This window comes from Pieris rapae, chromosome Z, assembly GCF_905147795.1.
Source record: "Pieris rapae chromosome Z, ilPieRapa1.1, whole genome shotgun sequence".
Taxonomy (NCBI): domain Eukaryota; kingdom Metazoa; phylum Arthropoda; class Insecta; order Lepidoptera; family Pieridae; genus Pieris; species Pieris rapae.
This window is the reverse complement of record NC_059534.1, coordinates 303169-320546: the sequence shown is the minus strand read 5'-3', so window position 1 is coordinate 320546 and position 17378 is coordinate 303169. Positions and strand designations below refer to the sequence as shown.

General features: G+C 38.9%; 2 protein-coding genes across 13 annotated transcripts; one reads left to right on the top strand and one right to left on the bottom strand.

Annotated features, from left to right (window-relative positions):
* The first annotated feature begins 1385 nt into the window (after positions 1 to 1385).
* On the top strand, positions 1386 to 9644 carry LOC110993387 (chitin-binding domain protein cbd-1-like). Its single transcript, XM_045634068.1, has 7 exons — positions 1386 to 1403; positions 2967 to 3151; positions 3977 to 4213; positions 4462 to 4707; positions 6642 to 6902; positions 7930 to 8190; positions 9130 to 9644. Exons 1-7 carry the CDS (start codon positions 1388 to 1390, stop codon positions 9388 to 9390), a joined length of 1467 nt encoding a protein of 488 aa, XP_045490024.1. The 5' UTR covers positions 1386 to 1387; the 3' UTR covers positions 9391 to 9644.
* A 420-nt stretch (positions 9645 to 10064) lies between these two features.
* On the bottom strand, positions 10065 to 14441 carry LOC110993376 (glycine-rich cell wall structural protein). 12 transcript variants are annotated; one of them, XM_045634061.1, is made up of 7 exons: positions 14335 to 14441; positions 13846 to 14027; positions 12855 to 13055; positions 11822 to 12350; positions 10802 to 11431; positions 10436 to 10585; positions 10065 to 10348 (listed from the first exon to the last, which is right to left on the bottom strand). In XM_045634061.1, exons 1-7 carry the CDS (start codon positions 14363 to 14365, stop codon positions 10107 to 10109), a joined length of 1965 nt encoding a protein of 654 aa, XP_045490017.1. In that variant the 5' UTR covers positions 14366 to 14441; the 3' UTR covers positions 10065 to 10106. The 12 variants fall into 12 exon arrangements, with proteins under 12 accessions (XP_045490017.1, XP_045490018.1, XP_045490019.1 ...); XM_045634062.1 differs by having other exon boundaries at positions 10065 to 10330; XM_045634063.1 differs by having other exon boundaries at positions 10065 to 10312.
* Between the last annotated feature and the right edge of the window lie 2937 nt (positions 14442 to 17378).

Genomic DNA, 17378 nt, shown 5'->3' with positions numbered 1-17378 from the left:
TTACCACAAAAATAATTCAAGTTCCAAACGCAGTGTGTAACAAATCTAATAGGTGGCGCTGCAATAATTGTCATGACGTGTTAGATATTCACGAGTAGTAACCTACCATGTTATTCAAGCTTATTATAAAGTAGCGGAAAAAATCTAACGTATGGCACTGAAATAAGGTATCTTGGGATTAAATCATTGTTACTGTATCACTAAAAGTTGTATAATAAAATTCCAGGACTCATTATAATGCCTAGGCTTGCCCGTATCTGCTGATACTCTGTTATCTTTCTCTATCATAGCATAGAGCACTCGCGAGTCCTCTGGAAATGAGTGTCCATGGGTGATATTAATTAAAATCATGTGTGACCTTTGCCTTTTGTTACATAAAAAAGGCGGGTAACACACGCGGTAGTCAACACCACTTGCGAGAATTGGTGTTGAGACTGCCCATTTGCAACATTAGATGAGTCCGTTTGCCCATAGTTCTATAAATATATATTTCTATATATATTTCTATATTTTTTTTCTTAGGCGTAACAAGATAAAAACCATTATGAAAAAATTATCGTAATTAAAACGACACTATCAATAGAAATAACTAAAATCTTGACTGAAGCCTCAGGGTGTCGGTTTTTTGTGATGGTGCGCTCATCGTTTTAATTTTCTTTTTATAACTTCAAAATGGTATGCAACGTTCGTAATAGCCGCCATTTTGTATTGAAATCACTTTACATTAGTAATACAATTAATTAATCTTGTTTTAGTAATGTATTATCAGTGTATACATGATAAAGGATTCTTAAAACCGTTAACAAAAGGTTCTCAAAATTAATGGCGATATAATATTTATATATTTCTTCATTAGTATGTTACAGTATATTGGCGGACCCATTCTATGCTGAGATATCGCGGGCTACTGAGAAAGTTGCCTTGATCTGGTATTTCCTAAGTTTGATTGTTTTCTCACAATGTATATATATATATATATATATAATATATATATACTTTCTTTAACATATATTCATAAGTGATTATCGGTAATGTGTGATGTTTGGAAGGATAAATAAAAAATGTGTGCGTGAAGTGTTAGGTACACACGTAATAAGTCATATGACCTTACTGATGATCTTCTATATGCAAAGATATATATATAAATTAGATAAAGATTAACGAAAGGCTTTTATTATCATAGACGAGAATACAAATAATACAATTGTTTCATATTACCTTATTACTACTCCAATACAATACAATTGCAAGCCCTCTTGCATTGAAAGTCGATGAGCCTTCGTTTGTACCCTGTTCTATAACAAAACAGTTTGATCGTCGCTGTCATTGATATTATTCAGCCTATTTAAGGATCCTGCAACAAAACTTCTGAAGGATATCCACCACTATGGACCATATGACAGGTAAGTGAACATCATACTGTTATCTGGCCTGAGCTGTGACCATATCCACGGTTATTTCCACTCCTCCTTCAGGACTCTTTATCATAATTCGTAAAATTTAATGTCAATGCAGCTGGCAGTTGACCTAGTAGTCATTTCAGCGTGTGAGTCCTTGAGTAGGATGGGATCCCCATCACGGTTTCGATCCCCGGCCGTGCACTGGATTTGATATGAGCTTTAACACCGCAGTAAGGAAAACATCGTCAGCCCCAAAAACGATGTTTTCCTTTATCATTCGATTGTTAAATGCTCACATAGAAGCCATTGCTATACAGTTCCTTAAACCTAACCCAGGAAAGTGAGTTGCACCCTAAGCTAGACCAACACTCATTCCTGCCTCGTAATTAGATAGTTATATATTAATTGTAATATTGTATAGTAATTGTAATATATAACTATCTAATTAAATATACAAAGACACAAATAAAAAAATTGTAATATATTTTTATTTGTACATTTGTACTTTACCGTCTGTGGGTGTTTTTTTAATTCTTCCTGAAATAAAGCTTGAAGAAATCGCTCGTAAACGATAAGCATTGTAACTAATGTGCCAATGTTTAAGTAAGGTAACATTGTATATAATTCAATACAAGTGATTCCCTGTGCCAATCTCTGCCATGTACCATCTGATGTTTTTAATGGAGAGAGGATTGTCGGGATTTCAATGTTTTTTGTCACAAAGATACCTAAAACAAAATTGAAACAGAAACGTGTTTAAAAATGTGTAAAACTATCTGAATAAACCGGCTATTATTATCAGCCCAATATATTTATGAAAACAACATGAGGCTAAGGTATCGTTCTGCTAACAAGTTGAATTTAAAGTGTGATAAGCAAACGAGTGACACAGATTTTGATTTATGCTAAATGTTTGGGGTGGGCCTCAGTATGGGATGCTATCTGTGTGGACGTCAGCACCATCTCACCGCCCTCAGACAATCTGAAAGAACTGAAGCTGGCGGAAAATAAACCTTAAAATTTTAAGGTTTAAGTCTTCCAACTTTTTTACCTCAATTTACAATATGCTTATGGGATAAATAGAAAATGAAAATTTATAAATGTCCCATTTAACAGTCCCCATACAGCTGGCATTTACTTTTTCAAACTCAAAGTAAATTTATTTATATAGGTAACAAAGTATACTTATGAACGTCAAAAGAAACGATGATTAATTCTAAATTTATACATTTTTACTACCAGTTCGCATTCAAGTCAAGAGCGTAGAGGACAAGAAAAGCTAATTATGATCGTTTCAATAATCGGCAACATAAAACGCTTTAGAAATTTTAGTTAGTGATAATTCTCTGATTCGCTTCGGAGTTGTAAAAACGAATACAATTTACATATACCGAGTGGATTATTTTTCTGCAGTTTCTAGAGTATTGTACTGGTGAAAGTCACCATCTGCTGTAAAATAGTTTATATTCTTTGTACAAACAAGGCTTCAAGAATATATTGACCACCTTAAACCTTTAATAACGGCCCAACTCTCTATTCCTGTTCCATACAATATTCTGATTTCAGTGAAATTTCTTCTGCTCTCACTGGCGTATGTCAGCGGTCAATATCAGTACAAATGCCCCGCGATAGGTCACCACCTATTACCCCATGAAACGGATTGCTCCAAGTTCTATTACTGCGAGTATGGCGTAAGGCGTAACGATGCGAGACAATGTCCGCCAGGAACTCTGTTCTCTTATAAGATACAGGTGAGTTTTCTGGAGGAGTTGATTAGTACCGGCTACTGAGTTTCATCCGACATCGACACATGAAATTCCACCGGTATCACTTCTACGTCTCTTCCACAACTGAGCTTTAAACGCAGTTTTTGGACACCACTGTGTAGAACCAGCTTGTTGAAGTATTTCCGAACCAATCTGAGTGAGCATATGCAGACTCCTCTGGCATTCAGTGTCCATAGGCGACAGGTATTTCCCAACCAATTTCACTTAGGGTCCTTCGAAGAGCATACCAATTCTTGAAAAGCACACTTGCGAGCTCTCTGGCGGTGATTTTCCATGGGCGGACACTAAAACTCATAAGTTATTATGTCATTTTCACACCTGTATGCTTTCTAATTTCATAACAAACTGTCCTTGTTTGTCCTGAATACTATAAAATGTAATTTGATACTGTAAAACCGGTTTGAAAGTTCAAAAGATAGTATTTTTTCACGAACCAAGGCCTCTCAGTCAGGCTTTTTTGAAGTCGGAGTTACGCCCTGAGAGTATAGCCAGACGCATAGCATTTAATAAATAATGCAGTGAGAACCAGAGCTGCACCCATGGATTTTTAATGCGCATTTAACATTCGCTCGTACGAAGAAAAACATCGTGAGGAATCGTGCCTAAGACACAACACGACGGCGTGTCACAGGACTCTGATGACCTATTGGCCTATAAGACAAACGAAACGACAACAAATGAACATGAAACAGATACAGAAATCTAAGTCCCAGTCCTAAAGAACTTTTTGGTTTTGGTTTTTGAAACGCTTTGATTATTTATCTCTAATTTTTGCTACCACCTTTACAGGTTTGCGATCACGCGCATAACGTAAAATGCAGCACTGGTTCCACTTCTCCAACTACAGAAGAACCAGCTTGCGATTGCTCCAATCAACAAATACTGCCCAATGGATGTCCTTGTGACCACAGCATTCACTTACTTTTGCGACACGAATCTGATTGCGGGAAATACTATCAATGTGACCAAGGCAAGAGAGTCTTAAGAGAATGTACCTCTGGGACTCACTTTAATGCCAAATCACAGGCAAGTTTCACGGTATTCAGGTAACAAATAAATCAATAACATGACATAATTAAACTAACACCGCTATGAATATCCAAATATTATCTTTGTAAATTTGAATTTCAAAACTTTCCACACATCTCGATTCTGTAATCGCGCAAGGTCGCTCGAAATATTACTATTACTATTTTTATAAACACATAAACACTTTCAAATATACTGTAAACACGACATATTAGATTTACAAATAATTAAATTGTTCTTCACAGGTTTGCGAGCATCCTTCGAAAGCTGGCTGCGACCCTTCTTGTACTACTACTACCACTACAACTACTGAGAAACCAGCTTGCGATTGTTCCAGTCAACCAATATTGCCTAATGGATGTCCTTGTGACCACAACATTCACCTGCTATTGCGTCATGAATCTGACTGTGAGAAATTCTACCAATGTGATAAAGGCGAGAGAGTCTTAAAACAGTGTGCTCCTGGGACTCACTTTAATGCCAAATTGCAGGTAAGACATAGGTTAGCATGTAGGTCGTATATAAACGTACTCCTGAAAAAGATTTTGTACTTGAACCTAACATCCCTACGGAGCCCTAAGCCCAAGTGGTAGATTTATCGCAAAGCTATAGCAGGCTCACCATAATAATTATGTGCCTGAAGTAGTCTTCGCCACTTTAAGAGGAACCGATAACTGAATAAGATAAAACCACTTTTAAATCTGATTAATTGTCATAAAACAATATCTTAAATACTACTTACACCTATTTTACACACACATTATAATATTCTCGCACCATCAGCTGTTAAAATTTGATTACAATTACATGAACCGTATCAGCAGTTAGGCAGTGTTCATTAAATACAATTTAAATGACTCTTCTGAGCTGTTAATGAATCTTATCTTCAGCTATTAAAGTATAGAATAGCCACATGCCTGCCAGCTATTGGTGAATGTTCTAACGAAATCTGAACAGTCTTCGAAGGCAACGGGTAATTTTTGCTTTCGCACAATAGTCTCAGGCTGTTTAAACATGAAATTTAAACTTTAAACTTTACAGGTATGCGATCATCCCTCCAAAGCTGGCTGCGACCCTTCTTGTGCTACCACTACTACCACTACCACTACGACTACAACTACTGAGAAACCAGCTTGCGATTGCTCCAGTCAACCAATATTGCCTAATGGATGTCCTTGTGACCCTAGCGTTCGGATGCTGTTACCTCATGAATCTGACTGTGCTAGATTCTATCAGTGTGATCAAGGAGAGAAAATCTTAAAAGAATGTGCATACGGGAATCACTTCAATGCCAAGTCGCAGGCAAGTTTCATTATTATTTTAGTAGCTAATAATTAATCAATGCCTTGAAAATTTTATCTTGGCACAGTAAAAGTTATATTGATAAGAATATCGAATTACATTTATACAAAACACTTTTAAATAATTTTGAAACACTTCCTTTTAGATTTATTAAGGTTTCAAAATAATTAAATTATACTTCACAGGTTTGCGAGCATCCATCGAAAGCCGGCTGTGACCCTTCTTGTGTTACTACTACTACTACTACTACTACAACTACTGAGAAACCAGCTTGCGATTGTTCCAGTCAACCAATATTGCCTAATGGATGTCCTTGTGACCACAGCATTCACCTGCTATTGCGTCATGAATCTGACTGTGAGAAATTCTATCAATGTGATAAAGGAGAGAGAGTCTTAAGACAGTGTGCTCCTGGGACTCACTTTAATGCCAAATTGCAGGTTAGCATGTAGGTCGTACATAAACATACTCCAGAAAAATATATTAATAAATTCAAGTATAATAATAATTATACTTGAACCTAACATCCCTACTGTCCCCTAAGCTCTACATATGTAACCTAACACATAAATAGGGAATGTATAAATTAGTACGGGATGTCTGCCCAAGAGAATTAAGATAAAAGACGGAGCCCTACGGGTAGGATCAAAGGTGAGGTGGTGGGATTATCTCAAAGCTATAGAGCAGGCTCACCATGATAATTAAGGGCTTGAAGTAGTTTTCGCCACTTTGAAAAGAAGCGATAAGTGAATAAGATAAAGAAACTTTTAAATCTGATTTATTGCTATAAAACAATATCTTAAATACATACATACACCTATTCATTAATACATAATATTATTGTTGCTACCTGTGTCTCGCGCACCACCAGCTAATAAAATTTACAACAACTATATGAGTCGTGTCAGCAGTTGTCAATGTTCAAATTTCTTAATTTAAATGACTCTACTGAGTTGTTAATGAATCTTATCTTCAGCTATTAAAGTATAGATCAGCGACGTGCGTGACAGCAGTTGGTCGATGTTCAAACAAATTCTATTCTGAAACAGTTTACGAAGGCAAATTTTTGCTTTCGCAGAATAGTTTCAGGCTAAACATGAAATTTAAACTTTAAACTTTACAGGTATGCGATCATCCCTCCAAAGCTGGCTGCGATCCTTCTTGTGCTACCACTACTACTACTACTACTACCACTACAACTACAGAGAAACCAGCTTGCGATTGCTCCAGTCAACCAATATTACCTAATGGATGTCCTTGTGACCACAACATTCACCTGCTATTGCGTCATGAATCTGACTGTGAGAAATTCTACCAATGTGATAAAGGAGAGCGAGTCTTAAGACAGTGTGCTCCTGGGACTCACTTTAATGCCAAATTGCAGGTAAGACATAGGACAGCATGCAGGTCTTATAAAAGAACAGTAGAAACTGACACCAGCAAAAGATTTTACAATTGGTGTCATTATACACAATTTTGAAATCAACGTACAGCAAGGTTTCTGCGAGCTCTATATTTTTACGAACGATTAAAGAGAAAATATATTGCTCGCTGTGAGTCGTATAAAGCACCTACCTCATTGGTGAACTTATTTAAATTTGTGGAATAATGTTTGATAATTTTTGTATTTTACAAGGACACAGAATTACGAATTAATTATTAAAATACGAATCTAATCTCATAATATTAGTAAAGTTATTCAATTTAACTATACAAAATATTAAATACTTATTTTTAAAACATCCCTATGCCAGTATGATTGAGCGATATAATATATCATTGCATACTGGTTGTGTCTCGCAAATGACCAATTCAGTCTGAATCTCAGTCTAACAAAAATATTTTAAAATTAAACCAATAGTTTCTCAGTCAGAACCTATATATTTGTACCAACTAGCGAACCGGCCGACGCGACGCACTGTACTGCTACAGAATGCTTGAGATACCTAAAACTGCCTGTTTTTTAAAAATTCGATACCATCCAAGCCAACCTGTCTGAGAACATTATTTTAGTTTCCTCAAATATTAGAAACGTTTGGACACAAGGCCTTTAATGGTCTTAATAATAGTAGCCTTTAATTCAGATACTTTTAAATTGAAACACGTATCTATTTCAATCTTCTTTTAGGTATCTGTGTGCCCTTTTTTAGCAAAGGCATCCTCAGAAGATCGCCATTCCTCTTTGCATTATGCGACTCTCTGTCATGAGAACTACCTGCTGTTCTTTAATTTGGTCTATTTTCACTTTTAATATATTTATGCACACATGTTGAAATTACACAAGAACTGAAGAGAGCGGTAACCAGACCCATGCAACTTCCTAGTAGCCCGCAACATCGCAGCACACTTTCTAGGGGACTCTTTGTACCGAAGTTGCATGGACGGCTAATTTTAGTAATAATAATTAACAGGTATGCGATCATCCCTCCAAAGCCGGCTGCGACCCTTCTTGTGCTACCACAACTACCACTACCACTACCACTACAACTACTGAGAAACCAGCTTGCGATTGCTCCAGTCAACCAATATTGCCTAATGGATGTCCTTGTGATCCTAGCGTTCGGATGCTGTTACCTCATGAATCTGACTGTGCTAGATTCTATCAGTGTGATCAAGGAGAGAGAATCTTAAAAGAATGTGCATATGGGAATCATTTCAATGCTAAATCGCAGGTATGTAGCAAAAACTTTGTTTGTTTCATTGAAACGAACATTCTGTAAGCTATAGCATTTCGTTAGAATAAAATAAAGCAATGCTAAAAATTACTACGATACTAACTAAATTACATATACAAATATATCAAATGAAAGCTATTTTTTCCTATTTGACGTATTAACACTATGACAATAATAATTATTGTTATTATGTATTTAGTGTAAATATGTGTAATATAAAATAGTTATTTATCTTATTAGACTAAAGAGCAAAAGTGTTTCTCGATTGTTTCACTGTTTAAACATAACTACTGGCGACACAGTAACCGCACATTACTATGGTAATTTCGACAAATGTCTAGAACGTAATAATTTATAAGTACTCTTTCGCGGAAATATTAGTGAAACAGGAATATATTATTACCACTCTTTATTTTTTTGAGATCTACTTACTTTTATGATCATTTGTCAATCTAATAGGCAAGTAAGTGATCAGCTTCCTGTGCTTGACCCTCTTGATGCTAGGTTTAATTAAAGCTGGTTTCGTCGCGATGTTCGCCTTTATACAAGCGAATGTTAAATGCGCACATAGAAAGACCATTGGTGCACAGTCGGGAATCGTACCTAATACCTCAGGGGTGTAAAGTCTACACGGCTCGTCAGACATTGAGTACTAAAATAGGTCATCAAAGACTTGAAGCTCGGCTGTGCACTTAAACAACCCATTTACTCGCTCGATGAGAAAGGTGATCTTGGACCCAGTCGACGGGATTTGTCAGGTACAGAATGTTGAAACTCAGCTGCAGGTATTATCGAACACTCCGTGGCAAATGCGGTAGAAGATGCAGACCACGCATCTTTGCCAAAATGCCAAGTGACCAACTGGTCGTCGATGATTGGAATCGCCGATCGTGAACGTGGAAATCGCGTATATTAATCGAAATATATTATTTCCAGATTTGCGAACACCCCTCAAAGGCAGGTTGTGACCCGTGCATAGTTTCTAACAAATGTGAAGAATGTCATGTTCCACACTGGGCCCACGAGACTGAATGTGACAAATTCTACAGTTGTTCCAATGGCAAGGAGGTGCTACACACGTGTCCCGCCGGTCTCAATTTCAACGAGGCTCTGCAGACGTGCGATTTTACTTGCAATGTCAGTTGTAGGAATCGATCTAGGCTATTTTTCTTAGACTTTACACGTAAACGGCGGTAATATGTATTTCCCGGTACGTTTTCGTTACTGTACTTTCCATATTAATTTTTTTTTTTAATTTTTAATTCCTATCAAAACATAGATTTTAAGATACAGGCTTTAGGTAACTGCTGCAAGTTAAAAGGTTTTTCACAGGCGTCATGCTAACTCTGAATAACCTACGTCTCAACTATCTCTTTAATGATATGACCAAGAGGTGAATGTAGGCCCGGCTCCACTCCGGCTGGACTATGGACTTTTTATGAGCGCATTTAACATTCGCTCTTAACATCAAGAGGAAGCTTTAAAGCAAGCTAAAACGACGTGTCACATACAAGAGGCTGATCAGCTTGCCTAGTAAAAGAAATAGAAAGAAATCTGAGACGAGAAATGCGTATACATCGTAGGAAGATATGAAATTGATGAAGTAGAAATTTACCCCGTCCGCCCCGTTAGAAGTCCTAATTAAAATGTTAAAGTATACTAAGTAGTTAGAACTAAGTAGTTAGAAGCTACTATCAGTTTTAAAATACTGCTTCTAGTCGCGTTTAATGAATATAATAAATAAAATGTAATATAAAAGAGAAATTATTACGATCTATCGTTTATGATACATACGTTATTTAATATACTACACTTTGTAATATTATTTTTTTTTAATTTTAAGGGATGCAAGTGAAAAATAAAAAAAAACGCAATGTAATAGTTATTTTATTTCAATGCCTGTACAATCTTTATTATTTACCACTATTACCTCCATTTCCTCCATTTCCACCGTTGCCGCCATTGCCACCATTACCACTTCCGTTACCACCGTTACCTCCATTTCCGCCATTGCCACCATTACCGCCGCCATTACCTCCATTACCACCATTTCCACCGTTTCCACCATCTCCACCGCTGTTTCCTCCATTACCACCGTCTCCACCGTTTCCACCGTTTCCTCCATTACCACCATTTCCTGCATCACCACCGTCTCCTCCGTTTCCACCGTTTCCACCATCTCCACCGCCGTTTCCTCCATTACCACCGTCTCCACCGTCTCCGCCGCCGTTTCCTCCATTACCACCGTCTCCACCATTTCCACCGTCTCCGCCGCCGTTTCCTCCATTACCACCATTTCCACCGTCTCCACCATTTCCTGCATCACCACCGTCTCCACCGTTTCCACCATTTCCTGCATCACCACCGTCTCCTCCGTTTCCACCGTTTCCACCATTTCCACCGTCTCCACCATTTCCTGCATCGCCACCGTCTCCTCCGTTTCCACCATCTCCACCGCCGTTTCCTAAATCGCCACCGTCTCCTCCGTTTCCACCGTTTCCACCATCTCCACCGCCGTTTCCTCCATTACCACCGTCTCCACCGTCTCCACCGTCCCCGCCGCCGTTTCCTCCATTACCACCATTTCCACCGTCTCCTCCGTTTCCACCATCTCCACCGCCGTTTCCTGCATCGCCACCGTCTCCTCCGTTTCCACCGTTTCCACCGTTTCCACCATCTCCACCGCCGTTTCCTCCATTACCACCGTCTCCACCGTCTCCACCGTCCCCGCCGCCGTTTCCTCCATTACCACCATTTCCACCGTCTCCGCCATTTCCTGCATCACCACCGTCTCCTCCGTTTCCACCGTTTCCATCGTTTCCACCATCTCCACCGCCGTTTCCTCCATTACCACCGTCTCCACCGTCTCCACCGTCCCCGCCGCCGTTTCCTCCATTACCACCATTTCCACCGTCTCCTCCGTTTCCACCATCTCCACCGCCGTTTCCTGCATCGCCACCGTCTCCTCCGTTTCCACCGTTTCCACCGTTTCCACCATCTCCACCGCCGTTTCCTCCATTACCACCGTCTCCACCGTCTCCACCGTCCCCGCCGCCGTTTCCTCCATTACCACCATTTCCACCGTCTCCGCCATTTCCTGCATCACCACCGTCTCCTCCGTTTCCACCGTTTCCACCATCTCCACCGCCGTTTCCTCCATTACCACCGTCTCCACCGTTTCCACCGTCTCCGCCGCCGTTTCCTCCATTACCACCATTTCCACCGTCTCCACCATTTCCTGCATCACCGCCGTCTCCACCGTCTCCACCATTTCCGCCGTCCCCACCGTTGCCTCCACCGTTTCCTCCGTCTCCACCGTTGCCTCCATCACCACCGTCTCCACCGTTTCCTCCATCACCGCCATTACCACCGTTTCCTCCATCGCCACCATCTCCGCCGTTTCCTCCGTCACCGCCGTCGCCACCATTGCCTCCATCACCACCGTCTCCACCATTGCCTCCATCACCGCCGTCTCCACCATTGCCTCCATCGCCACCGTCTCCACCGTTTCCTCCGTCACCACCGTCTCCACCATTGCCTCCATCACCGCCGTCTCCACCATTGCCTCCATCGCCACCATCTCCACCGTTTCCTCCGTCACCACCATCTCCACCATTGCCTCCATCACCGCCGTCTCCACCGTTGCCTCCACCGTTTCCTCCGTCTCCACCATTGCCTCCATCACCACCGTCTCCACCATTTCCGCCATCTCCACCGTTTCCTCCGTCTCCACCGTTTCCTCCATCACCGCCATCTCCACCGTTTCCTCCATCGCCACCATCTCCGCCGTTTCCTCCGTCACCGCCGTCGCCACCATTGCCTCCATCACCACCGTTTCCTCCATCACCGCCGTCTCCACCATTGCCTCCATCACCGCCGTCTCCACCATTGCCTCCATCGCCACCGTCTCCACCGTTTCCTCCGTCACCACCGTCTCCACCGTTTCCTCCGTCACCGCCATCTCCACCGTCTCCTCCGTCACCGCCGTCGCCACCATTGCCTCCATCACCACCATTTCCTCCATCACCACCGTCTCCACCATTGCCTCCATCACCACCGTTGCCTCCATCACCGCTGTCTCCACCATCTACACCATCGTCCTCACTATCACCATTATCTCCACCAGCACAGTCAGCTTTGTGGGGCCATGTGCATTTCTGTCAAATACAAAAGGAAATATTTGATATTATATTAAAAAAAATAGTCTTATTGCGAAATGAAACAATCATTCAAATTAGAAACTAGAATATAGTTATAATAATGACTTCTATTTCCTAACAGACCACAAGTTCTTTACTCAGAAAGAGAAAAGAAGAGTGGTGGCAAAAGTAAAAAGTGGCTGCGTTGTTAGGATCAACGCAGCCACGGTCCACCGGGCTGTTGAGGACTCCAGAGGCTCACGTGATGTTCCTCATGCTGAAATGTTATTCCTAGACACTCACTGCTAGAAGGCTCGAGATCCCGGCATTTCAACTCAAATTGGTTTGGAAATACCTGTAGCCCATGGAGACTCTCAATACCATAGCGCTCGCTAGTACGTTTCCGGCCTTATACAAATTGGTGCCATCTTTTCTTGAAGGACCTTAAGTCGAATTGGTTCAGAAATACTTCAGTGGGCAGCTGATCGTCCACACAATGGTGGTGCCCGGTTAATATTTTACCTGCAATTTGTAGCTAAACTCCGTGCCAGGTGCACATGGCATTTCCTGGTAATCTCCATGCACGCATTGGTAGAATTTATCACATTGTGGGTGAGCGAAAAGCTTCTCTATTCTATAATCCTTGGGACATCCGTTTGGGAAGACGTCTGGCTGGTTATTTGATTCAATTTGACATTCAGCCAAAACTGCCTCTGTACATCCCTGAAAATATTATATATTTGTTTTATTCCTTAAACTGTACTAGCTCCCCCGCAAACATCGTCATAAATGGCTGCAGTATTTCCCGGGAGGTACTAGATGGACGTAGGCAGTCGAACTTGCTGGTGTTAGGCTCTTATAAACCCTGCAAACGGGGTAAGTTAAAACATTTATCTGCATTTGGACAGGAAGCACTTCCCAGACAGCAAGAAGTGATCCCACCGAGACCCTGCATCTGCATGGCATCCAGATGTTGACCTGACCCCCAATGATTTTATTTAGCCTATTTTGTTAGTCTATCGTCGTATGAAACATTACTATGGTTTCAGAATACCTTTAGTACATAGGTATACAATTATTTACAAAAATATTTTTCAAATATTATATAACACTCGAATAGTTCTCGAATTATACATTTATTAATTTATCATCTCAGCTCATCTTCGAAATTCGACGACAGATATATAATGTATATGTCGCAGTAAAGTAGTTAAATCAGAAAGTTAATTGAATCTCTGGACAATCGTAAAAAAAATAGCTAAAGTTCCGTCAGGCATATGACTGAAGGAAACGTTTGACGATTTTCTTTAACGTTCCTATGTCTTCTATAAAACTGTAGTACATTGCTCTATTGTCCATAGTTTTCGCAGCATTTAGGAATCTTTATGGGTCTGATCGTTTACAATATCGTAATCACCAATGATCATCAGGGTTCTAATGGTATAAGAATATATCAAATCCAGTACTTTTGGAGCACGGGGAATTTCATGAATTCAAATACTTAAAATATTACCTGAAGTTTGACGGAGAAGTGACTGCTGAGAGGGCACTGAGCTTCTTGCATTCTCCCGCCAACACATATATAAAACTTGTTGCAGCTGCTCTCGTGAGGCAATAGGGTTTGGCTGCCATATGGGCAGTCCCATTGTGGCCTAGCGTAGGCAACACCCACCAGGCAAAGCACGAGTAGTTTTACTGAAAATTTTGAGAAACATCAAATACAATATTCATATTTAAAATTCAAATTACTGTTAGATTTTAATTGGACCGTGTAACATATACTGCTGTATTTGGAAATATTTACGTATCTGTTCATTCCAAATTCAAATAGTAATTCCCTATAACTATTTTGATTGGTTAGAACTACATCTAAGTAATTAAATAATTCTATGTTTTGATTACTATTATACTACGTAGATTAATAAACAATAGAATTTTAATAATTAAATATTATTTTTAGTAATAAAATATATTTAACATTAGATATCTGTCCAGGACTTACCTATCATGATTCCAATCAATTCCTTCGACATTTAAGACTGCTACTAGTTATCCAATTATTTATATTTGATTTAATTAATGATAAAGATTGATAAAATGTTATTTCAATCGATAATCTTTGAAACGATGAATGATAAATAGTAGACAAAAGAATCTGTATAAAGATAAACGCGTATTTTTTATATAACCTGATGTTATGTGATACCGCCCATGGCCCACTACAAGTTCAAGAAGGCTCACTAGTGCGTTGTCGGCCCTTTTTTATACAAAATGGCAAACCGGCAAGATCTGTCTTCTGATCTTAAGTGACCGCAGTTCGTGAACACTTTCAAACTGAGAGAGCTCACGAGTGCGTTGCTGGCCTTTCTTTTATAACGGACAAACGGGCAGGAGGGTCATCTTTTATTAAGTGTACCGCCATGGATACTTAATGCCAGAGGACTCACGAGTGTGTTGCCGGCCTTTAAACAACAAGCAACACTCTATGCTATTTGTAATTGCGGGCACCATCTGTATCCAGTCATACGCCAAATTAATGAAATTAACGCTTAACATCAAGTGTGTATCCGTTTGCCTCCTAACAACAGAGCCAAACACGAGGAGATAAAAAGCCAGCAATGCACTTGCGAGCTCTCTGGCAATGTGAGTATGTAAGGGTATTACTTAACATCACGTAAGGCCATTCAATAAAAAAAGTATTTTAATAATATAGTACAAACGCTTTAGGTACGTAACATGAATACGTGTGATCTTTATCAAAACTGATTTATATCATATGATAAGACGATTAGAAAAACTAAAAAATACAAATCAAAAATCTAATAATAATAGAAAATTGTTTATATTAAATACAAATAATTTTTTAGTCAATACAGTCTTATTGATTAGATCCTAAGACACACTTGAGCCACACCCTTAATTTAAAATGAAAATTGATTTATTACAATTCTAATACACGTTCCAAATACAAATAACCTAAACCCAGACGATTGATAGAAATGAGAGAATGCGTTTCGCGCGCTTTTATGTAATATTTTTAATTGACACTTGTGTTTCGATTTCTTGACTGCCAGCATTCCCATACAATATCGATCTCTTTGGCTATTGAAATATTTAATACAACTGAAATACTAACACGTTCCAGATTGAAATAACTTTAAATTTTTTTTCATACTATTTATTGACTGCCAGTAATACTTTTATACATTTGCAATCTCCTTGGTAACTAAAACATTCAGTAACAATATTCACATTTTGAATTCAAAGAAATTTTGATCGCTACGTATTTATAGGGAAAAAAGAAAACAAAAGAAAAATGCTTTCACATTTCGCGCGTTTTTATTTTTATATTTTTTTTAAAATTTTGCACATTCTTTGTGACAACCAGTAATATTTTCATATAATTAAGATCTCCTAAACGATAATAATGACTCAATTTTCTTTACCGACACAATCAAATCGAGGGCCTCAATTATCTAACTTATAATTATTAAATTTGTTGCACCCTTATACATAGTGTATAAAGAGGTCCACGCGTACAAATTAAAAAGCATAAAAATAAAAACGCGCGAAACGCATTCTTTCTTTGTTCGTGATTCAAATATATTTGAATTTGGAATGTGGGTATTTTTCTACATGTCACTATAATTATATAATAAAATAAAAACGTGATTATTTATTTGACAACAATTCAATATAATGTATTAAATTTGGGAATACTTTTATGTAAAACATATTATTTTTCAGTCTCCAACTCGCATGAGTGTGTATAATGTTTATATATTATCTTCCACAGCCAGCATGGGAATACTTGGGGGAATATCATTCAGTTTCGCTGTAATTGAGAAATTAAATTATTATATAAGCAATGTTACACTGTTACAGAGTATCTGACCAATAGACTGTAATTTATTTTACAAAAGTACATTCTCCTTTTCGCAATGGACGCCAAAGCAAATAAATAATGTAAGAATATAAATGTATTAACTATGATGGGGCATGCCCTCCCATTGCTGTGCCTAACCGAGGTCCTTATTATAACGTGTCACGTGTAAAATATTAACTTAAGGAATGCAATAAAGATTTGAGTTTGAGTTTGAAAGGCTAAAATCTTGGTGTGCTCAGCAAGGCAAGACGGTACTTCACACCGGGAAACCGCTTGCAACTGTATAAAGGCCAAATTTGGCCCCACTTGGAGTACTCAAATATTAATTATAAAATTATTTTATTTATATTAGAAATTCTAATTAAGTGTTATCGTATAGTCAATCAATACAATCGCTATCATTCTTTCCGCCTATGGATAGATAGGCAGTGAATTATTTAAAAAATAGATATTGAAGTGAAACTTCTTTATTGGCATTGGAATAAAATTTATCGTCACATTTTTCGGTTACGCTTAAGACTCTAACATACGCCGATGACTTTGAGGATTTGACCTCTACTACAAACAATAATTTACTAACGCCATCTAGTCTAACAAAATAGTGAATAGTCTAACAAAACTACGTGAATACGAAACCAATTATTAGCTAAATATAAAAATTTATAAATAAATATTGGTCTAGAAAAAATGGTGGCTGCCAATTATTTAACTAGTACATACATGATTTTTTTACATGTTTAATTCGTTCTGAGGTTAAAACTTTTTAATGTCAGTATTGCTAAAATACCGAAACCGAGTCATCATCATCAGCTGACGATGGACTCTGATGGTTGGTACTGGATCTCGAGGATGGTAAGCAGTAGACATACCGTCATTGAGCTCGTTGTAATCAGCTCAGCGAAACGATACTAGAAATGTGACTATATGAACCTGATGATCGACTCCGAAGGTGAGTAGTGGATCTCGAGGATGGTAAGCAGCAGACATACCGTCATTGAGCTCGTTGTAATCAGCTCAGCGAAACGATACTAGAAATGTGACTATATGAACCTGATGATGGACTCCGAAGGTGAGTAGTGGATCTCGAGGATGGTAAGCAGCAGACATACCGTCATTGAGCTCGTTGTAATCAGCTCAGCGAGACGATACAAGAAATGTGA